We start from the raw sequence: 21,936 nt of genomic DNA, 5'->3' as shown, positions 1-21,936 counted from the left end.
CTGTTGTTTTAAAAATAGTTAATTATGTTGAAACATAGATTTATTTTATTTTTCAATCATAGGAGAAAGGTAATTTAAAGCCACATATATTGCCAAAGATATTCGTAAACCACTCATCACAATGTTTAATTGACAACTACAAATCATCTTATTAATTTTAATAACATTCCATATTAATCATTAAGGTATATATGATAATATAACATGTGTGTACGTATATTTTATACACTTTTTAAATTCATGATTTTGTAGTAGATATATATGTATGTGTTATTAACGAAAATACATCTTTTATTTTTTTACATATATATTTGATTTAATTATTCCTTTGAGAATTGAGAACAAATGTAAATTATATTAATTGATAACATTCTGATTCTTTTTATAAATAAAATTCCTTTAAAGGAAAATCAATTTACTTGTATTTATTATTTATGTAAGTGGCTCAATTTTTCATGTATGATTTATGAAAATACTATGTATATTGTACAGATATATTTTACAATTTATTTATACAACAGAACATTATATTTTCAAAAAAACTTTTCAAAAACTATAAGAAATAAAAGATGCTTTACAAACATATAACAATAGTTATATATTTGTTTTGAGTTAAGTCTTGAAATACTAAATTAAATTTTGTTAAGAAATCAATTAAGAAACTACTGAACCCAATATAGAAATTTCAATAACTGATCCTATAAATATATATATATATATGTATATATATGTGTATATATATATATATATATATATATTAGCATAACAGTCTGAACACATAAGGTTGTACCATTTTAGAATTTCCTGTAAGGAATACATTGTAATATATATATATATATATATATATATATATATATATATATATATGTATATGTATATACATGAACACATGTACACATATATGTGTATACATATATGTGTACATATGTGTACATATGATATAATATGTATACACATATGTATATCTAGACACTCATATATAAAATCATTATCCTAATTGTATATATAACCATCACTCATACATTCCTTACTTGGTAAGATAAAATGTTTTTCAATTGAATATTCTATAAATATGATATAAAATATATATGGAATATTTGTTATGCATATCCTAGAAGATCCAAATCTTCATCATAATCATCAGAGTCAGATTCTTCATCTATAGGTGGCCTTATATATGTTTTGTTATATCGACATTTAATCTCCTCAACAGTTCCTACAATAAAGATAAAAATGTATAAGAAAAAGATTATATATAATTCTCTAATCTAAGAATGACAACCAAATTACCACAAACAAGTAAATTTTTCTTAACATATTCTTTTTCGCTTATAGAATCCAAATCATATGCTATAAGAGGATCCTTTTCTTTGGATACAATCAGTCTTAACCATTGAAACCCTGTATAAAATTGTACAGATGTATCAATCTACTAATTATATAAAAAAAAGTATAGAAATATATCAATTGTATTATATACATTTGAGTCCCTTTGTGAGGTAGATTTTAATTTCTCTTCCAACATTCTTGTGTAATGTTTTTTCTGCTATTACTGCCCCAAACAATTGCAAGATAAGATAATAACTTTTACCATTTGTTACTGTACTACAATGAGACAAAATTAAGTTTAATCAGATTAAAATCTGTATTTGTTATGTATTACATATAAATACCTAAAATATAAATAATTGTCTTCAACTCGAAGATAATAATCAGCTACATCAATTAAAATAACACGAATTATGACAGTGAGATCTGATTGGCTCCATATAACTTTAGGAGTGCAAAAATTTGAAACAAGCCGTGGACAACTCATCCTGTTGGGTGATTCTTCTGCTTAAAAAAAGAAATTCAAATTATATTTACTTTATTTTATAATAAAAATATACATTATATTGATCACCTTGATAATATTAATTAAGAATCACAATTTTTCAATATGATTTTTACGTCAACGATCATATGTATTTACCAAATATCTATTTCTTTTTAGTTGTTTAGTGCTGTATTGAACTTCGTTCTTTTTTCCTTCAACGTTCAGTTAGACACTTATTTCACTCTAGAGACAGAATCTAACACATTTTAATTTAACACATATCATGCCGAGCCGTTTTTGCGTGACTTTTCATTCAGGCCACTTAATATCTTGAGTAAAGGCAGATACGTATCATAAAATATCTCATTATATTTATTGATATAGTGATTTATTGATCAACAAATAACTAGCTTGTCTAGATTAGTTATCTTATTGAGTACTATCGATGGTAACACGGCTTAAATCGAAAGTATCGAACATATTTCGGTAGTACATGTGGCACAACACACGTTAGATAAAGGAAGTAGACCAAAGAAAATTGTTTTTCGGTTCAATTTACTTTCTGTTCAATAAGAGACAAGTATATAATTTAGTTTTTGAAATATATAATAACGTGGAAAGCAAAAGAAACGAAGTTCCAGTGCAAGGTTACTTTAGTTAAAGAAAAAAGAACAAGTATTTAGACTGTTACTAGAATTACCAACTTTATGTTTTAACGGCTCCTTGTGTCTTAAGTATCTATGCTTTTAATATAAATGTACTGATAGTTTAATAGAATAGATTTAATAGAAATGTACTTACCTCTATGCTTTTTTATATCTCGATTCCATCTCCTAACCGATCTTCCAAAGTGATATTCATATTTAACACGCGTGTGCATTACTAGTTCCCACCATTTTGCTACGCATGTGTGAAAAATGATGTTGATAACTAGATTCACGTTCAAATTGTGTTTGGAGAGTATATTGTGGCGGTCGAGCCTCTCACGCCATCTGTCGCACAGCCAGGTGACCGCAGCCAAGCCGTCGGAAGCAGACGCTTCAGCCGAGGGCGCTCTTCTAATTCCATTTTGCTTTTGTTCGCGACCACGTGCCGAGCACACACGTATTAAGCCAGCGGCACACGATGCTTGTTTTCGTGCTGGATTGCTTGCTGGATGAAAATACTGCGTTCTGATTGGTACATTTCCGAAGATGAATGGAAATGCACTAATCAGAACACAGTATTTTCATCCAGCAAGCAATCCAGCACGAAAACAAGCACCGTGTGCCGCTGGCTTTACTGCGCTCTGGCTTAATGTAGTATATTCACCTGAGATAGGGTGTCGTAATTCAAGAAAGGAGAAAGCAGTAAATTTGAAAAAATAAGTAACACTAACATAGTATATTAATTCAATTAATTTCAGCTTATTTTTAGTTGTTTATTTGAACATAACTAAAATGGTTGGTACAAACCTTAAAAATATTAACGAGAACGTATTGAAACTAATAAATAATATCCATTATGGGTAAGGAAATTTACTTTAACCTCCAAAGAAATATTCTTAATTATTCCTATATATAACCATTCTTTTATTTTTTTCCAGAAAAATTAAAGGTTCTTATAACATCGTAGTGACTACTATTTCTGTATTCAAGGAAATGATTAATAATGCAGAATGGAGCACAGCAAAGTATGAATTTCATTTTTAACTATTGTAACTTATCATTAATATTGCATGATAGTGTTAATTAGTCATCATATGCTATATATTTTTGAAGAAAATTATTAATTTTATTATATATTTACATATTAACTTGTATTTTGGTTTCAACAGAGATATTATGAATATTATTATACAAAATGAAAAATATGCCATGTGTTTTTGAAGAAAATTTATTAACTTCATTATATATTTATATATTAACTTTTATTATGGTTTCAACAGAGATTTAATGGATATCATCATAGAAAATGGAAAATATTTAACCAAAGAATGTCCTCTTGAAGCTTGCATTGGGAACATGGTGAGAAGAATATTACAAATCATCAGGGAAGAATATACATCAGAATTAAAAAATAAAACGGATGAGACAGATCCTCAGGAATCTTTGCATAAGATTCTTACTGCAGAAAGTGATCAACAGATTGACTTTAATGTTCCAGTGCCTTCTTTAAAATCTGCTCTTATTGAACATATTAATGAATTTGAAACTGAATTAGAAACATGGTTAGTTGTTATATCAATAATTTTCATAAATATCTTGATTACCCTTTTGTTACTAAAGATTACAATAGTTATCCAATATTGAGTATTTGCTGTGTACTAAAGGCTAGTTGAACATAGCATAGCTTATTTCCAAGTTAACTAATGCTCTTTTGTTTAATTATTTCATTAAATTGTTTCGACAACTATGTAAATAACAATATGAGATCAGGATTTCATTATTCTGATATATATTAGTTTATAATTCATTATATATAAATTTGAAATAACAGTTAAGAAATCAATAATTTACATAATAAGAATATACCAGAAATTACATTTTGCAGCAAAATATAAACTTGAGATTCAACTGTCCTATATGTTGGCTATCAGTTTTGTTGTAGCATAGGATTAAAGAAAGGATATTTTCATAACTACAATTAAAAATTTATATTTTGTATGTTTGTAGTTCAGAAAATATCATACAACAAGCCTCTGAACATATACATTCGAACGAGATTATAATGACTATCGGAAAATCAAAATTAGTAGAAGAGTTTTTTAAAAGAGCTGCTACTACCAGAGCTTTTGAAGTGATAGTGGCAGAGGGTGGGCCTCTTTTAACTGTAAGTCTATGTTCAAAAGGAAATTGGTAAAAAAGAAATATATAATTATAAGTATATTACAAATACAAATAATATATATTAATTACAGGGACATGAAATGGCAGTGAATTTAGCTAAGGCAAAAATCAAAACCACACTCATTTCGGATGTAGCCATTTTCGCAATGATGTCACGAGTTAATAAAGTCATAATCGGCACTGATACCGTTATGGCAAATGGTGGACTCAGGGCGATTTCAGGATCACATACAGTAGCACAAGCAGCTAAACATTATTCTGTTCCAGTGATGGTCTTATTACCTCTATATAAGTTATCATCTCTTTATCTTTGTTCATATAAACAAGATAGTTTTAACAGACACATTTCACCTTTTATGGGCCTAGTCGAAAGTAACAATGCACAATTGCTACAGAAGATACAAGCATATAATCCTATGTTCGATTATGTGCCACCAGATCTGGTTACATTGTTTATCTCAAATACGTAAGATCCGAACAAATAACTTGCTACAAACATTTCAAAGCTAATGACAATTAATGATTTTAACTTTTTGTTTTTCAGAGGTGGAAATGCACCGTCTTACATATATAGGCTACTGAGTGAATTGTATCATCCTGATGACTATGATTTATAAATTGTTCATCTGCTCAATGTGATACCACATGCAATTTATTTTTCTTGTATTATTGCAATTATCATACCTGATCACATAGTTTATTTACAAATAAATTACAAATTATATACAAAAGAGATTGCTTGTCTCTTTTAAGTAATAAGATGTTATACATATGGATTCCAGTTACTACCATCCTCAGGTTGTAAGGAATTTGTTACTAATAAAATGATGTCTACAATCCACCACACACCCATACCACCTAATGTTAACAATTTGCCTACTCCTGTTCCAGTATGACCAAGGCAAAATCGATCCATACCAAGGAAACCTAATAAAATGCTATACAAGAGAGTTGTCGCAAAAAAATGATCACTGTATTTTATACACGGTATTCCTTCACGAAAGAATGTTCTTGGTCCAAAGCACTCGATGTCTGGTAATACTGTACATGATACTTTAGTTTTCTCCACATCTTCATAGCGAGATCCTCCAAACTAAATATAATTTATATTAAACTTTTTGTATATTTTCGCGTGTAATTATAACATTACACAACCATGTACAATGAATACTTTCATAATGTCATACCTTGACACAACCGAAACCTGTTTCGTCCTTGGCAGTTTTATTTCCTTTGTGATCAATTGGTTCTTCACATTCTATAAATTCTATTGACCTGAAAAATTATAGGTATTACAAGTTTACTGTTTTCAGTTGTTGCAAAGCATATATTTGAATACTTACAAAAATTTGCACATTACCAGCGGTCCTTCAGGCCTATACTCTAGTTGCTGATCAACGCTTTTATTTGCATTGACAAGCATTAAGCATTCTCCCAAATCCCATGAAAAACAAATAATTATTACAAGAGCGAGATATAACCTCATTTTGTCGTAGTTGACATTTTAAACAAATCATGACACATAGAATATAAAGATTGAGAAACGATATTTCTATTTTCTGAACAAACGCTAACGCCACAGGTGGCGTATTAGTGAAATTTCTTGTCATTACAGGCAGAGAGAAATCTGAGAGCGGCCAACACGGCATTTTCTGCGACACCGACTTTCCGCACGTCGGACACAAGTCGGTATCGCCGAAAACTCCGTGTTGGCCGCGCTCTCATGTTCCTCTCTGGTCTTATTGTCAGCCCAATCTACCCTCATTTCGGGTTGGTAGGTAATTACCTAACACTTCATATGTTCTTCATGATATTAATCGTACACAATGTCAATTCTTTTTTTACACATGTTAACACGTTAATTCATGTTATAAACACGTAACAATGTGCTGTAAACGAAGTTTTACTCGTTAACCATAGTTTAGACGAAAAATTGCTTTCCATAACTGCCTTAAACCATGGTTAACGTTGATTCCTCACAGTTAGAGTTAAACCCAAAACTTTGGGCGTTTAATCAATTTAAACGAAGTTTAACACTGCAGTACCGTCAATTTGAGAAAAAAATTTATGACTATCCCGGTTTTGGAGTTCAGTTGACAAATATTTTGAACGTTTGAACACCAAAGAGATATGGCTTTAGAATACATATTATCTTCATCTAAAGATGAAGATTTTGAAAACCTAATTTATCGACGGACAAGAAATATAAGAATAAGACGACCATCATATTTGGAAGAATTTGATAATGTCGATTTTCATGCACGATTTAGATTATCAGATGAATCTGTTATTGCAATTCTAGTAGAAATTGAACATGAAATTTCTCATAAAACAGAACAGTAAGTATATAAATTTAATTTAAAATATTGGGTTTTTTGCTTCGATAGATTATATTCTAAAACAGAGTATAAAACTATATATAAAAGTCAATTATTATATGATAAATGCAATCAAGTCAATAATATAAGCTAATTGATTATTATTAACACTGGACTTCCACCTTTTAATAAATTAATACTTATATACGAATACAGCAAATGTTAATGTTGGTTAGTGTTTACTTCATACGAAACAGATATATTGTCCTCTTCTAGATGTCATAGCATCCAACTTATTTCAATTTTCCCTCTTTTCACTATTAGCAACAACCAATCATACTCTACGTTTGAAAAGAAAGAGAAGTCTCTGACAGTTTCTTCATACAGACTATAGGTTTAAGTAAACTACAGTTAAAAACATGATGTGGAACGCAATATAAGTTTAACCATGCCGTTAAATGTAACGTCAGTTCAGATAATCACGGTTTAAACTTAATTTTATGGAACTGGGGCTAAGTAGGCTATTATGGTTGTAGCACGGACATAAACCGCCTGAAAATGGATATAGCACGGACTACCACCACATGCAGTTTCCACCGCCGAAACCTGAAAGTCTATGTAGTATCGTAGTTCCCCTCTTAAAATGGATGCAGATGGCGCCCTTTCCTAGTGCGGAAGATCGGTGTCGCCGAAAACCTCGTGTTGTTGGCCGCTCTCACGTTCCTCTCTGGAAAGAGTCGATGTTTGAGTGTACGATAACCTTATATCTTATGTTTGTATATAATAATTACACAACTTGTTTAAAAAAAATAATGCAACGCAAATAAATTGTAACATTGCAATATATATTACAAATCATGTTTTCTTTAAATCGGATATATTTTACACCAAGAGCTTATTTAATGTGCAATATGCCGTACACCGATTCAATTTTTCTCAAAAGGTTCAATCATCGATATACTTCCAAGAGCACTTCAAGAGTATCGTATCAAATGTCAATTTCTACTTGATAGAAACAAAATATTTTGTATTAAAAAAAATATATATGTATTTTTAGGAGTTGTATCAAACGCTTGGTGTTACAGAAGATTGCGAAGATGAAGCTTTAAGATTAGCATTTGTTTATCTTGCAAAGCGCTTTCATCCAGATAGTGGAACACCGGAAGCTGATGCTGTTAGATTTTCTGAGGTAATATGTTACAAAGACATGCTAACTCCTTATCAAACAGCTTTCATTGTACAATTATTCAAGGTAGATTGAAAATGCATATAGAGAAATTCGAAAAATTAGGAATGCTCAAAATGATAAACAGGTATTGCCAGATGTGGAAGAATTTGATATTAAGGTAATTATCTGTACAAATAATTTATTATTTCTTTCTAATTGTTCCTAACCAATTAATCTAATTATTCCTTAAGCATACAGCACCTCAACATCGTCATTATTTGACTTTTGATGTGGGAATTGGCACACCAAGCAAAAGACAAAGACTGCACACAATACAAAGAGCTCAAAACGCAGTTGACAATGTGATGGAGCATAGATTGAAGAAACTACAGGCTGAGGAACGAAATACATTGATTGGTATGGATAAACAGAGAGCCAAAGATATCAAAACTCGTTACGGTATGGATCGTTTAGTGGAAGACTTAATTCAAGAAGCAATGAACAAGGGTGAATTCAGAGACTTACCTGGAATGGGAAAGCCATTGAATACCACGAGTGCCAGAAATCCTTATGTTGATTTTGTCACTCATAAATTAAATCAGGTACAAAAGGATAAAAATTAATAAAATAAAATTTAAGTATGAGATATCAACTTATTTACTTATGCATACTATAAATACAGATATTGATAGACAATGGATTTACTCCAGAATGGATACAACTATCAAAAGAGATCCGAGAAGAGACTGAGGAATTGAAAAAGAAATTATCAGAAAAGCGTAATGATATAGGAGAGCTTCCACTAACACCAAGAGATGCATCTTTGTGGAAAGATAATTTAGAGAAATTAAAAATTTCGACTAAACAGATAAATGACAAAATCGATAAATATAACCTACTAGTTCCTATACTCCAAAAACAAATGCTTCATGTTCAATTGGACAAGCTTGCTGAGGAAGCATTATCAATATCACCTCTTAAAAATGTCAAGAAATATACACAAACCAACCACAAAAATTCCAATGAAAATATTTCTCAGGATCTTCTTAATTTCATAAGTGATTTGTTTAGTAAGAAAATTACATAAAAAATGAACTTAATGAGATATTAGCAGTTTTAATATATTGCGTAAATTTATATGTAAAAATATATATTAATACATTAGACTTGTATGTATATATGTATATAAATGAGAATAAGATGCGTGAATAGTAATGTAAAAATTTATTAATTTATCTTTCACGAACTTTTCTGTTTTGTATATATATATGATTTAGAAATTCCAGTGAAGGGTATGGTCTTCTTTTAATTTTATACGTCCAGTAGCCAAGTGTTTTAAAGCACGAGGGTAAGCTCGATGCTCCGCAGTTTTTACGCGTTCTTGCAAAACTTTTTCAGTATCATCAGGTAGCACGGGTACCGCTTCTTGTTCGACGATAGCTCCTGAATCTATGTCAACCTGATAAACAATATCGAGATATTTACTGTTAACAGTTGAATAGTGTTAAACATTTATCTTTTAATCTATTTTAATTTAATTTAAAATATCTGACTTTTGGAAGGTTTTATCAAATTCTCATACCTCTACAAAGTGCACAGTACAACCCGACACACGTACGCGCGCCGCTAAAACGTCCTTGTGCGCATTCGCTCCTTTAAAAGATGGTAGTAGTGACGGGTGAATATTCAATAAAGCTCCTTTCCAGTGCTTTACAAACTGCTCCGAGAGAATTCGCATAAAGCCAGCTAAACAAACTATTTCTACGCCAGCAGCATGAAGCTCCACATTCATGGCAGAGTCAAAAGTTTCACGATTTGGATAATTGGTGTGTTTAATTACCTATAAATGTGTGTCAATAAGATTGATTGGAAGCAATATGTATCTTCAATATATTTAACTTACGACTTAAAATATAAACATGTAATTTTCTGTTGTAATTTTCTGTTCGCTATTTGTTTATTATAATAAGATATATGTAAATAAGAGTTATTTATTATATATGAATGATAATTACCACTGTCTTTATGCCAGCTCTCTCAGCTCGTTTTAGTCCCTCAACTCCAGGTTTATTAGAAATCACTAAAACAATTTCTGCTCCTATGTGTTGAGATGGATCCTGTGTAGCATCAATCAATGATTGAAGATTTGTTCCACTACCAGATATCAAAACACCCACTTTTTTCACAGATTTGCTCAACGTTGCAACTAAGTTGGGAACATATTGTTTCATCTCCAACTCCAGAACCTTTTCAAAGTTCTTCACTTGCACTTTAGTTTGGTTACCTGTGTGTTAATGTGTGTGTGTTTATATAAATATAAAAATTAATATAATTAATTAATCATAATTGTCTAATAGCAATAATAGTTTCTTACTACGATGCGTATTCACACTTCCAATAACCATAGGATTCTCATCTTTTAGCTTATTCAAAACTTCGAGCTTGTCTTTCTCGGAGCATATTACAATGGCACCTATCCCGCAATTAAATGTCCTTAACATCTCATATTTATTAATTCCACCTGTGTGAAAAGTATCTTTTTAGCGAAGAATTTTCACAAAAAATTTGCATTATATATATGCGCGTATTCACCAGTCGTGGCTAACCAGCTAAAAATTGGCAAGACATTCCACTTAGTCGCGTCTAACGTTACACCCAAATTCTCTGGTAAAATTCTTGGTACATTTTCTGTGAGACCTCCGCCAGTGATGTGCGCGAATCCTTTCACCAAATTGGTTCGTAAGGCGGAAATAACGCTTTTCACATAAATTTTCGTCGGCTCCAGTAGTTCTTCACCTGTAACATTACATCGTTATATACTTATAATATATATTCAATATTGTTAAAGAGATTATAATGTGACATTGTCGTTATGTACCAATGGTTTTATTCTTCTTTGAAAAAGGTGCTATATCAGAGTATTTCTTATCCGCGATTTTCAACACTTTTCGTACTAAGCTGAAACCGTTACTGTGCACACCACTGGATGGAAGACCGATCACAACGTCACCTTCTTTTATGTCATTTACACGTGGCAGTAAATTGTCTTTTTCGACCGCACCCACTGCAAAACCTGCTAAGTCGTATTCTCCTTCGGAATACATATCCGGCATTTCGGCCGTTTCTCCACCTATCTGGAAGATGTTTTGATATTGTATCTTCATGGACGATCACAATATTATTCGAAATATTCAATATTATTTTTAAAATATATTTCTGAATTGTTTAACGAGCGTTATATTATTATTCAATTACCAAACAACATCCTGCTAGCTTGCAACCCTCAGTTATTCCGTTTACGACTGTTGTGGCTACTCCGACGTCGAGCTTGCCACATGCGAAATAGTCCAAGAAGAACAATGGCTCCGCATTGTGTGCAAGAATATCATTCACGCACATAGCTACTAAATCTATGCCTACTGTATCGTGTTTATTACATTCGAATGCTACCTACGAGGAAATAATTGCTTATAAAAGTGACTGACCCTCTCTCTCTTTTCTCATATTTTCTCAATTCTACTTTGTCTTAATATATATATATACTTTTAATTTTGTGCCAACACCATCGGTACCAGAAACTAAAATAGGATCCTTATAACCCGCGGCTTTTACATCGAACAGGCCGCCAAATCCACCGATAGATCCACAAGTACCGATGCGTTTGGTGGAACAAGTGGCTGGTTTAATAGCCGATACAAGATTGTCACCAGCGTCTATATTTACACCGCTGCTCTTGTAAGTTAGTTGTCCTCTCTGCAAGATAGATCTGAAATATCCATTTGATCCGTTAATTTTATACGATTAGTTTGATAATAATCTTGCGGTTCATAAAGTGTTGTACCTAGCGATTCCTTTATGTGCGATGTCTGTCCTGAATTGTTTTCCGTCGAAAGATACATGCTGTGCAGCTTGTGTAGCTCTAGCTGCCGTTAACGTTAAGGTTGGTGCGATGCTCACGGTGATAAGAACTCTCCCACCTGTATACATGATATTATAATTGTAGCTTTTATCTACGTATTTCATAATATATATTGTTACATATATCTCCTTGTCGGAGTATCCTTTGCGTAACTATAAGTTTATTATTAGCATATAATTACCGTTAGTCACTAAATCGTCTCCAGAGTCAGCAGTTCCACAATGGAAAACGAAGTGGTCCTGTCTACGCGATATTTCATGAATACCAGTTATAACTTGACCCTTAGACGATGATGCTGGATAACCACGAGACGCCAAAATCACACCAACGGCGAATACATCTGCTCGCCATGAAACGTGAGACTTGTCTAAAGTCCCCTCGCAACAAGCCTATAATCATATAGTATATGAAAATAAAATTACCGGTATTTATATTTTGATTTTTGTTAAGTTATAGTATCGACTGTACTTTCATAATTGTGAACAAGTCCGAAGTCAGTAACGGTAATATTACTTCCGTTTCAGGGTCACCAAACCTACAATTGAATTCCAGAACTTTGGGACCTTCCTCAGTCAGCATTAAACCAGCATACAACACACCTGCAACAATTGTTTCATATAAATAAAATGTAATCATGTAATCTAACATGAAAATCGAGTAAATATTACAAACCGACGAACGGAATATTTTCTTTTTTAAGTCCATCAACAGCTTTCTGGAGGACATTTATTTTCACCTGTTCATAATCATCTTCATTTAACAGTGGACAAGGACAATAAGCACCCATTCCGCCTGTATTTGGCCCTGTATCTCCATTAAAAATTCTCTTATGATCCTGTGCTGGCATCATAGGCACGACAGTTTTGCCTAAAATTTAAGAATCACTTCTGAATATTTTATATAAAAAGAAAAGTATATAATTGGGAATAAATATAATTTTATTTACCATCAGTAAACGCAAGTACAGATATTTCTTCGCCTTCTAAAAGTTCCTCTACAACAATGGTCTCACCAGCAGCTCCAAATTTCTTACTGGTTAACATTTCATCTATTGCTTGACAAGCTTCCTCTTGGTTTTTAGCCACAACAACACCTTTGCCAGCTGCCAAGCCAGAGGCTTTCACTACAAGCGCCTTAAATGGAGCACTGCATAACAGAAAAGGAATACAATTTATCCTATTTTATTAAGTTTTTTGTTTAAGATTTTACTACCTTTTACTTACGTCTTAACAAACTTCTGTGCATCTGCAGCTGATGTAAAACCTTGCCATCTGGCAGTAGGTATATTGTGTCTATCCATAAATTGCTTTGCCCAGTCTTTATTAGCTTCAATTTGAGCTGCTTGTCTTTGTGGTCCAAAACATTTTACTTCTACATTTTTCAGATCATTTGCTAAACCTTGAGACAAAGGATCTTCTGGTCCGACAACAACTAAATCAATATTATTATTCTTACTCCATTTGGCAACTTCCTATGAAAAAAATATATGTTATAATTAATATTATAAAATTGAGAACCAACTGAGAAAAGTTACATAATATTATGTAGTATGAGTATTATAATATACCTTAGTGTTCTTAATATTTAATTCAATTAGTTGTACTTTATCTACTAGTTTGATACCAGCATTTCCAGGAGCAACCAAAATTTGTTTCACCTGCACCAAACAAGATATATCTTATAGTAATTTTTAGAATATAAGATTCTAATCTATTGTTGAGTCACTGATGAATGCACTTACATGTGGTGATTGAGACAATTTCCAACATATAGCATGTTCTCTACCACCGCTACCAATTACCAGAACTGTATATTGCAGCATCTACAAATCAATATCCTTATTAGTAAATGTAACAACTTTAATGCTTATTCATTACCATTCATTGTAAAATATTAGGAATCACTATGTAATATCTCATACAGTGTAATATCTTAGTAAATATCTAAGACATGTTAAAGACATGTTAAAGATATTTAAAGAATATCCTATTTGTTTTAAACACATTTAAGATGTTTCCAAAACCATTTTAGACACTTGTACTGTTTGGTTTCAATGTCTATTAATATCAGAGTGAAATTAGTATTAAGTACTCACGTTGTTTTAATTAACAAACTGTATGTAATGAACACTTTACACACTTGCCGGTAACGTTAATTGTTTTTAATGTTATGTTTTTAGATTTCGTTATTACAAAATAATGTTATGTTTTTAGATTTCGTTACAAAATAATGGATAATTCATGGAGATCTTTGACAACGTGCTATCTTTCAAACGAAACGCAAGATTCCACAGGTGGTTGAAACGTCTCTGAAGAATACACTCGCGCGACTATTCTTAGTACATCGACGACAGCGACGAAAGCTGACACGATAGCTTAACCTACCAATCAGTTTTTGCGCAATGAACTTGCTGTCTGTGGGGGATTTATCCATTATCACCCATATATCATCCAATAGATGACATAACGACCTTTTTAAATATGCATGAGACCTCGAAAAAAATGTTCATTTACATTATTATAAAGAAATGTGCATTCAGTACAAATATTCAAAATATTTTCTTATCTTATTATAATATTATATTTGTAATCTCTCCTCTTCTTTCTTTGTATATCACTCTATTTTGTTTATTATAATAAAAAATCAAGTCGCATCTTATTAATATACACCCCAGGATTTTAAAATGTCTTTGAACAGTGAAAAATTATTTAAAAGCAGTTTTATTCATCTGCAATACATATTCATCTGCAAGCATAATGTTCTTGCGATGAAAGAACTTTATATAATTGGTAACGATATTATTTTCAAATCATTCTGTGGTCGAAGGTCGCGCACGTCACTCTTATCAAGATTGTTGTAACATGTTTGTCTTATACGAGAGCATGCGAGAGAATTTGTGTCTCAATGTTACTTTATCTGAATTCTTTTATTGGTTTGAGAAAACATCTCGGCAAGCTATACGGCTGCAATAGCCAATCGATGCAAGATATGTCATGTGCGTGAAATCAATAAATTAAAAATTTATTTTTCAAAGATACACGTCTCTCACGTTTTGTATCCATGGTATGTTTAAGCAATTAGAATGTGTCTTATATTTTATATATATAAAAAAAAAGATAATTCTACTAAGAAATGAAGCATTTCATTGAAAAAAAAAAAAAAAATATCAAAGTTCTGCTGGTAGGCAGAGTATAAACTCGATAATTATCGAAAACATTACATATCGATCATTAATTGACAAATTCGTCGCAAGTTGTCCGCGAAGTTTGTCCGCTAGATGATATTTTGTTTGGATTCGTATCCGGATTATACGTGACTGCAACGAGACGCAATGATTGAAGTAATAGCCCAACGTGATAATACGAAAGTATTGTCCTCAAAATAATAATCACGTGGACGCGCGCGCGAGGAAATAACAGAGACGAGTCGCTGAAGTGAGTGGTGGGTCATGTTCGCCGTCGTGAACGGCAGACTCACGAGCTGGCTCTTACGGTCGCATGGACTCGCGCGCATTTATGGAACGAGGTTGACATCGACCCAGAAGACCTCAAAATCGTCGTCCGAGGAGAATGCGGCGGTAGCTGCCGATCTTGCAGAAATCAAAGAGTGCAAATTGCCTCCGGAAGTTAGTTATCCTACATCCAAAAATACATATAGAAAGAAAATACATCCAAAAATAAATACAGATATAATAATAATAAATAAATGTGTATGAGTCTGTTGGATCGAAATTCTCGTTACGTACAAAGAAATCTCTTCTTTCTCTCTTCGATGATTTTTTTTATAAAATTTGTTTATAAAAGAATCAGAAAGACCGCGAGACTATAGCACAGGGTTGATTTTCTACAGAGTCGGAAAACTGAGCCCAGACTACAGATCGTTCGCGTGTATCGATGGAATCCGGAAAAGCAACACGTGAAACCGCACATACAACAGTTCACCGTCGATCTGAACAAGTGCGGCACGATGGTGTTGGACGTGTTGACGTTGATCAAAGCGGAACACGATCCGACGTTATCCTTTCGCAGATCGTGTCGCGAAGGCATCTGCGGGAATTGCTCGATGAACATAAACGGCGTCAATACCTTGGCTTGTATAACGTAATTAAATCATTGTTGTAATTTATCATTACAACTCATCATCGTGATTCTCAGCATTGATGGATTGGAGTTTTGAATTCTTTAGGTTGATGAAGTCTCAGACATTTTAATACGTCTCTGGCAATTTAAAGTACTTGATGCTCCGAATATCTGGGATCTCAAATATTTGGATAATTGTTCTTAGGACTTTTGGGGCATTTGGTGATATTCGGATATCTGAAATTTTTTTAACGATTAAAACGTCAACTTCATTGTTTATTACATTAATAGTTAATACGTTAATTTATGTATTTGTACAATTAGATTACACATATACACAGTTCTTTCTTTTTCTTATCTAAATAAGACAATAAAATCTTCTTCTTCTGTAGTGCTTAATTAATATTTTCTTTAAAAATCACCTAAATCTTCAGAAAAGTGGAAGAATCCGCAAAACCCCTGGTAATTTATCCCCTGCCACACACTTACGTGATTCGAGACTTGGTACCAGATTTGAGGCAGTTCTTCGACCAATTTCGAGCAATCGATCCATATCTAAAACGTCCTGGCGAGGACAATATCCTCGGTGTACGGCAAGTCTTGCAGAGCACGCGAGACAGGAAGAAGCTCGACGGTTTACACGAATGCATAATGTGCGCGTGCTGCACGTATGCGTGCCCGCCTTACTGGTGGCTCGGCGACAAATATCTAGGACCTGCGGTTCTTCTTCAGGTATAATAGAGAAATAAGATAACATACATTTTTAAGAATATATTAATACAAGTTGACAAGTGTGCCAATTGTCTCTGTAACAAAACATGAAAATATTAGTACATACGCACACGTATGGTACATAGTTTTCTTTAAATTGGTAGGCATATAGGTGGGTAATTGATTCGCGAGACATGGCACATAAAGAAAGGCTGGGAAAGCTACGAGATTTCTACTCGATTTACCGATGTCACACGATTTTTAATTGCACCAAAACATGCCCAAAGGTAACCCTCATCATTGTCATATTTCCTGTGGTATGGAAATGTCTATGCGCCCAAATATTCTATATTTAAACGATCTAAGTCTTCCGGAAGACGCAAAACATTTAAACATAGATTGATTTTTATCTACATCAACTCATATGTATAATACTGTGCGTTTGATAGGGCTTAAACCCAGGAAAAGCAATAGCGCAGTTAAAGCGTTTACTAGCTGGACTTACGAAGAAAGAGGAACCCGATATCGAGACACCAATTCCGGATCCTTGCCACGGTAAGGAACAATATCAGTACGGAAAGGATTGAAAACGTGTAATACGAGTCAATAAACGTTTTTTCCTTTGTCTTCCATTTTATTATATGGCATTGTCTATGAGTTGAAATAAAGTGCTTCGCATTTACAATAAACTCATTTCGTCATTATGTTAAAGTTCATATAAGCCGTAGTTCGTAACACGATACGGTAATTGTATATCAAAACAAATTAACATTTTTATATTCTCTTTACGCACACAGCGCTAAACTCAACTCGAGATACTTCTTGGCTACCTTACTATTTTTTTGAAGATTATAAGTAAAAAATTATAGTAAATAAATTTATGTTTGTGCAGTGAGTAATTTTCACAAACGCGTTGTATATTAACCTATATACAAAGTATCCTGAGTAATCGTATAATTTATTATACTCGTCAAAAATAGTTACTCAATTATTGTATATATTTTATTATATCATTATTCTTATGCAGTTATTGTGTGCTAAGTTAACATGTGGAATCACAGATATACTTCATAATTATAATGAAATGTATTAAATACTATTGGGCACTTTGTATTTTTTTTTTCTTTGTAAGATCCTTGTAGATATATTAAATACAATGTTTTGGTATTCAAGTATGTATCTTAGAGATTTATAGATATAGTTGTCATCAAAGTGGAGATCATATATAAGTAGGTAACCATTTACGAAATCACAAAATAATCGATGAAACATCTAATCCCACTAAACAAAAATGTTAAATGTTTCTTTTGTACTATTCCTTTCAATTGGAAAACATCGAAATATTTTCTCTTATACTTCCTGTTAAGGATATTCTTTCACGCGTTAAGCCGCGTACGTTTTATACCCTCTGGGGGCGAATAAACCTCGGAACGTTTTCTGCAGGTATTCAAGGATGGTATGTTCTCGTTATTTTCCGGAAATATTAACGAGTTTACAGCCCTTCGTATATTTGAATCTTTCATCCAAGCATGTAGTAAAATCTGTTGAACTGTTATGCGTTTGTCCGGGTCTACCGTCATCATACGTTTGATCTGAAATAACATTTCGTTAATACTCTTACAATATTAGAAACGTTATTACTAACATAATAGAATAATATAATAATAATAGGAGTGTTATTATTATTAATTTATGTTTATTATATACCAGATCTATAGCTTCTTGTGATACGTGTCCAAAGTACAAGTCAGGGAAAACATACTTTCCTCTTCTGATTTGTTGTTCTAAAGTATAATTTTTACTTTGTAAATTAAAAGGTAATACACCACCTAAGCAAATGTACAGTATCACTCCTAGACTCCACACATCGACCTAGAAAAATATCTCAAGTTCAATAAAAATGTTACTTCCCGACTTATCGCGTTATATGGAAATACATACTTGTTTTGTATAAGACATACGTCCAAGGTTATTTATAATCTCAGGTGCAACATACATAGGAGTCCCACAAAATGTTTTCATCATAGTTCTAGCATCTACTAATTTTGCAAGCCCAAAATCGGATACTTTTGCTACAGTAATATCGGAATTGTCTGCTAGCAGTATATTCTCCGGCTATGAAATTATTGTAAAATAAAATTAAAATATATTGATCAAAATATCTAATATCAATAGAATATTAAAAATAACTTTCTAGATGATACCTTCAAATCTCTATGTGTGATATCTTGCTTGTGCAAATAATGAACTGCATGTATAACTTGATAAAATATATGTTTTGTATTTGATTCAGACAACTTGCCCCTGTTTCTTATCCTTTCAAAAAGCTCTCCACCTTCCATTAATTCAAGCACAATATACACTGTTGTTGGTGTATCAAAAATATCTTTCATTTGAACAATACAAGGCTAAAACATTCTTCCATTAGTATTCATATTATGAAACCATCAGACAATAATATAGATTAACTAGGCTTACATGTTTCAACTTTCTTAATATTTCAACTTCATTCTTAATCTTTTCAGGGTTATTAAGATGATTGACATTTCCATTGATATTAAAATCAGATTTCTGTATTGTTTTTATAGCAAATTTTTCAGTACCATCCTTTGTAAATATCAGGTTCACTTCTCCACATGCACCAGATCCTAGTTTACGGCCTAGTGCATACTTTTGTTTTATTTCTGGTGGTAAGTTGTTAGGTTCGGGCATAATCATATTCTCAAATCTGTAAACTATGATTTATAAAGTTGACTTTTTTATATTTTATTATATAAAATCTGCATGTCTAATCAATTTCTTTAACAAATTTTAGCAGATAAAACACAATTACCTTTACATGAAGATTTAACCAGTGAAATTTCTGAGTTATTGTCAATAATGACACGTTTTCCACGACCAACTATGATCTTGTCAACATAGGTTCCATTCTGGCTCATATCTTCTAGATACACCACAGTCTCATTTGTGTTACTAATAAGTTTTCTATATATGCGAAAGTGTATCTTACTGGTTACACTCAACCAATTTGCACGCATTATTTTTGAAGTCAGGCGAATATCACAAGTCTCGCAACGCCCCACAGTATACATATCTCCAGACATACCTGACAAAATTTAAATATAGGGAATAAAAAAAAGTATTTTTCATAAAATTTCATATATTGTGATGTATATTGTTTTAGATATTTCTTAATTTCATATTTTCTTTATCAGATATTTTTCTATCATATATTTTGTTACTACATAAATCCTTCCTACATAAACACAAGTACATACTTAAATTTTGGAAAAATGGTCTTAATGCGCACAGTCTTCCCCAGACAGTTAATGTTTGTTGATTGCTCATCCCATCTTGTGATTGGGATTGTGTCAATAAAACAGCGTCCGTATTTTGTGTGTCGGGCAGACTGCTTTGGACATTCTCCTGCGATGCCATTTTCACTTGACTCGTGTTTCCGTTGTGAATTAGAAGCACATCAAATGAATGCAAAATATCAAATATGTAAACTCGATTACAATTTTGTTATACCGGACCCGTCACGAGGACAAAGCCGGCAACCACTAACCCATTTTCGCCGGTTCTCACTATTAACGGAATTAATTTTTCGTGACCACAATAATAGTAATTCTTTAAAGAGAACAGATCTATAGGAAAATTATTACACAGAATAAACATAAAATATTCGATGATACTTCTAATATTGCAATATATTATTGCTTCGATGTTACGTGGTATGCACACAAACGTAGTACGAATAGACAGAGCAGGCTGTTTTTCGGCTGAAGTTCGCGAATAATGGGAGTAAGACAGAGTAAGAAGTGCATGCGCACTCTCTCTCTCTCTCTCTCTTTGTCTCTCTTTGTCTCTCTGGGTCTGTTCTTTGTAGCTGAACTAGTGTAATAAGTTAAAATGACATAACTATATTTTTTCTCACTCTAACTTATTGCACTGTTCAGCAATGCAGTTATAAAGAACAGACTCATTATCTTCTTGCGCCTGCATAATTCCTATAAAAAAGGCATATTACGAATATTAGTACAAATTACTTACGCAAGTTAAATTGTTATATGGTTCATTAATTAATGAAATTATAAATTTTTTAAGTGAATATTATGTTGAAAATAAATGAAATGAAAGAAATTAATACATATAATAAATTAATATATATAATCATGGGTCTGTTCTTTTTAGCTGCTGAACTGGTGCAATAGTTAAAGTGAGACAACTATATTTTTTTTCACTCAATGCGCCAGTTTAGCAATGCAGCTAAAAAGAATAGACTACATGACACATCATTGTTTTGCACCTATTCGCATATAGCACATTTTCGGGGCATTTTCTTGTTCAATATTGTTATACTTTATACACTCTCTATTCTCTTTATCTCTTTGGCCGGTATTCATAGTCGGATCTTATATTTAAGCCGCCTTAAGTTTATCTTCAAATGCTGTATAAATCATTTCATTGGCTATGGGGTATCTAAAAAAGAACTTAAGATGGTTTCAATATAAGACCTGAGTATGAATACCGGCCTTTATCGTCTCTAAACTTTCTCCGATTACTTTCTCACTTCCATTATTCGTGGGTTACGTTTTCTTATAGGGATATGGAGCCCATGCTCCGTCCTATTGAATACCTGTACAAAGCGATCCGTTTGTACCGTTAATTACCCATTGACCAAAAATTGATTACACAAAAAGCTTCTTAGAGATTGGAAATCTTGAAACAATTTTTGCATATGATTGATCAAAGATTGAAATTTTTTTTTAGCTATTTTCATATTCTTAGCATTCTTTTAACGTTTAATTATTATCAAAATTGTAAATTTCGTCTTCAATGATGCTTCGATTGTATTATCACGTATGAACTCACCTGCCAGCCTAAATCGTGCGCACCAACGCAACGAACATTTAGCAATCGATGAAGATCCGGCCCATACAGCACAAATGTCCAAAGGACGTCTTAAAGATATCCTGAGGACATCCCTACGTCCTTAAGACATCTCAAGGACGTCTTTTGAAGGTTTTGTAAAAATTGGGTTGCTGAATGAATTGGCTCAAAAGACAGACCATTCGTCGCAGAATTCAAATTCTG

General features: G+C 32.5%; 7 protein-coding genes across 14 annotated transcripts; 3 read left to right on the top strand and 4 right to left on the bottom strand.

Moving 5' to 3' along the window:
* Window positions 1-951: 951 nt before the first annotated feature.
* On the bottom strand, window positions 952-2,798 carry LOC105181532 (putative ATP-dependent RNA helicase TDRD12). Of its 6 annotated transcripts, none has more exons than XM_019840611.2 (5): window positions 2,618-2,795; window positions 1,674-1,836; window positions 1,481-1,605; window positions 1,298-1,401; window positions 952-1,216 (listed from the first exon to the last, which is right to left on the bottom strand). In XM_019840611.2, the coding sequence occupies exons 1-5, from the start codon at window positions 2,694-2,696 to the stop codon at window positions 1,172-1,174; spliced, it is 516 nt and encodes a 171-aa protein (XP_019696170.1). In that variant the 5' UTR covers window positions 2,697-2,795; the 3' UTR covers window positions 952-1,171. The 6 variants fall into 6 exon arrangements, with proteins under 6 accessions (XP_019696170.1, XP_019696171.1, XP_011136665.1 ...); XM_019840612.2 differs by lacking the exon at window positions 2,618-2,795 and adding an exon at window positions 1,904-2,589 and having other exon boundaries at window positions 1,291-1,401; window positions 1,674-1,833; XM_011138363.3 differs by having other exon boundaries at window positions 953-1,216; window positions 1,291-1,401; window positions 2,618-2,798.
* Window positions 2,799-3,073: 275 nt separating this feature from the next.
* Window positions 3,074-5,490, top strand: eIF2Bbeta (eukaryotic translation initiation factor 2B subunit beta). The gene is made up of 6 exons (XM_011138369.3): window positions 3,074-3,323; window positions 3,402-3,488; window positions 3,744-4,025; window positions 4,471-4,627; window positions 4,716-5,110; window positions 5,189-5,490. Exons 1-6 carry the CDS (start codon window positions 3,256-3,258, stop codon window positions 5,259-5,261), a joined length of 1,062 nt encoding a protein of 353 aa, XP_011136671.1. The 5' UTR covers window positions 3,074-3,255; the 3' UTR covers window positions 5,262-5,490.
* amrt (TM2 domain-containing protein 2 amaretto) lies at window positions 5,382-6,175 on the bottom strand. Its single transcript, XM_011138371.3, has 3 exons — window positions 5,988-6,175; window positions 5,832-5,919; window positions 5,382-5,737 (listed from the first exon to the last, which is right to left on the bottom strand). Exons 1-3 carry the CDS (start codon window positions 6,128-6,130, stop codon window positions 5,408-5,410), a joined length of 561 nt encoding a protein of 186 aa, XP_011136673.1. The 5' UTR covers window positions 6,131-6,175; the 3' UTR covers window positions 5,382-5,407.
* A 1,522-nt stretch (window positions 6,176-7,697) lies between these two features.
* LOC105181535 (dnaJ homolog subfamily C member 28) lies at window positions 7,698-9,276 on the top strand. Its single transcript, XM_011138372.3, has 5 exons — window positions 7,698-7,942; window positions 8,020-8,151; window positions 8,219-8,308; window positions 8,382-8,732; window positions 8,813-9,276. The coding sequence occupies exons 1-5, from the start codon at window positions 7,820-7,822 to the stop codon at window positions 9,215-9,217; spliced, it is 1,101 nt and encodes a 366-aa protein (XP_011136674.1). The 5' UTR covers window positions 7,698-7,819; the 3' UTR covers window positions 9,218-9,276.
* Window positions 9,277-9,316: 40 nt separating this feature from the next.
* On the bottom strand, window positions 9,317-14,564 carry Gart (trifunctional purine biosynthetic protein adenosine-3 Gart). 2 transcript variants are annotated; one of them, XM_011138375.3, is made up of 17 exons: window positions 14,145-14,564; window positions 13,791-13,871; window positions 13,617-13,706; window positions 13,273-13,520; window positions 12,996-13,195; window positions 12,722-12,916; window positions 12,518-12,648; window positions 12,231-12,438; window positions 11,972-12,107; window positions 11,674-11,896; window positions 11,386-11,580; window positions 11,009-11,264; window positions 10,723-10,926; window positions 10,505-10,651; window positions 10,146-10,414; window positions 9,713-9,970; window positions 9,404-9,589 (listed from the first exon to the last, which is right to left on the bottom strand). In XM_011138375.3, exons 2-17 carry the CDS (start codon window positions 13,869-13,871, stop codon window positions 9,404-9,406), a joined length of 3,027 nt encoding a protein of 1,008 aa, XP_011136677.1. In that variant the 5' UTR covers window positions 14,145-14,564. The 2 variants fall into 2 exon arrangements, with proteins under 2 accessions (XP_025155530.1, XP_011136677.1); XM_025299745.1 differs by lacking the exon at window positions 14,145-14,564 and having other exon boundaries at window positions 9,317-9,589.
* A 657-nt stretch (window positions 14,565-15,221) lies between these two features.
* On the top strand, window positions 15,222-17,801 carry LOC105181537 (succinate dehydrogenase [ubiquinone] iron-sulfur subunit). Of its 2 annotated transcripts, XM_025299747.1 has the most exons (6): window positions 15,222-15,674; window positions 15,899-16,149; window positions 16,563-16,860; window positions 17,004-17,126; window positions 17,289-17,394; window positions 17,637-17,801. In XM_025299747.1, exons 1-6 carry the CDS (start codon window positions 15,498-15,500, stop codon window positions 17,696-17,698), a joined length of 1,017 nt encoding a protein of 338 aa, XP_025155532.1. In that variant the 5' UTR covers window positions 15,222-15,497; the 3' UTR covers window positions 17,699-17,801. The 2 variants fall into 2 exon arrangements, with proteins under 2 accessions (XP_025155532.1, XP_011136678.1); XM_011138376.3 differs by lacking the exon at window positions 17,637-17,801 and having other exon boundaries at window positions 15,223-15,674; window positions 17,289-17,471.
* A 148-nt stretch (window positions 17,802-17,949) lies between these two features.
* LOC105181538 (myosin light chain kinase A) lies at window positions 17,950-20,689 on the bottom strand. Its single transcript, XM_011138377.3, has 7 exons — window positions 20,118-20,689; window positions 19,673-19,945; window positions 19,318-19,574; window positions 19,044-19,247; window positions 18,781-18,954; window positions 18,547-18,711; window positions 17,950-18,431 (listed from the first exon to the last, which is right to left on the bottom strand). Exons 1-7 carry the CDS (start codon window positions 20,275-20,277, stop codon window positions 18,216-18,218), a joined length of 1,449 nt encoding a protein of 482 aa, XP_011136679.1. The 5' UTR covers window positions 20,278-20,689; the 3' UTR covers window positions 17,950-18,215.
* Between the last annotated feature and the right edge of the window lie 1,247 nt (window positions 20,690-21,936).

The sequence above is a fragment of the Harpegnathos saltator genome, unplaced genomic scaffold (genome assembly GCF_003227715.2).
Source record: "Harpegnathos saltator strain DR-91 unplaced genomic scaffold, Hsal_v8.6 scaffold290, whole genome shotgun sequence".
NCBI lineage: Eukaryota > Metazoa > Arthropoda > Insecta > Hymenoptera > Formicidae > Harpegnathos > Harpegnathos saltator.
The sequence above is the reverse complement of the archived record's forward strand: the minus strand, read 5'-3'. Positions and strand labels throughout refer to the sequence as shown.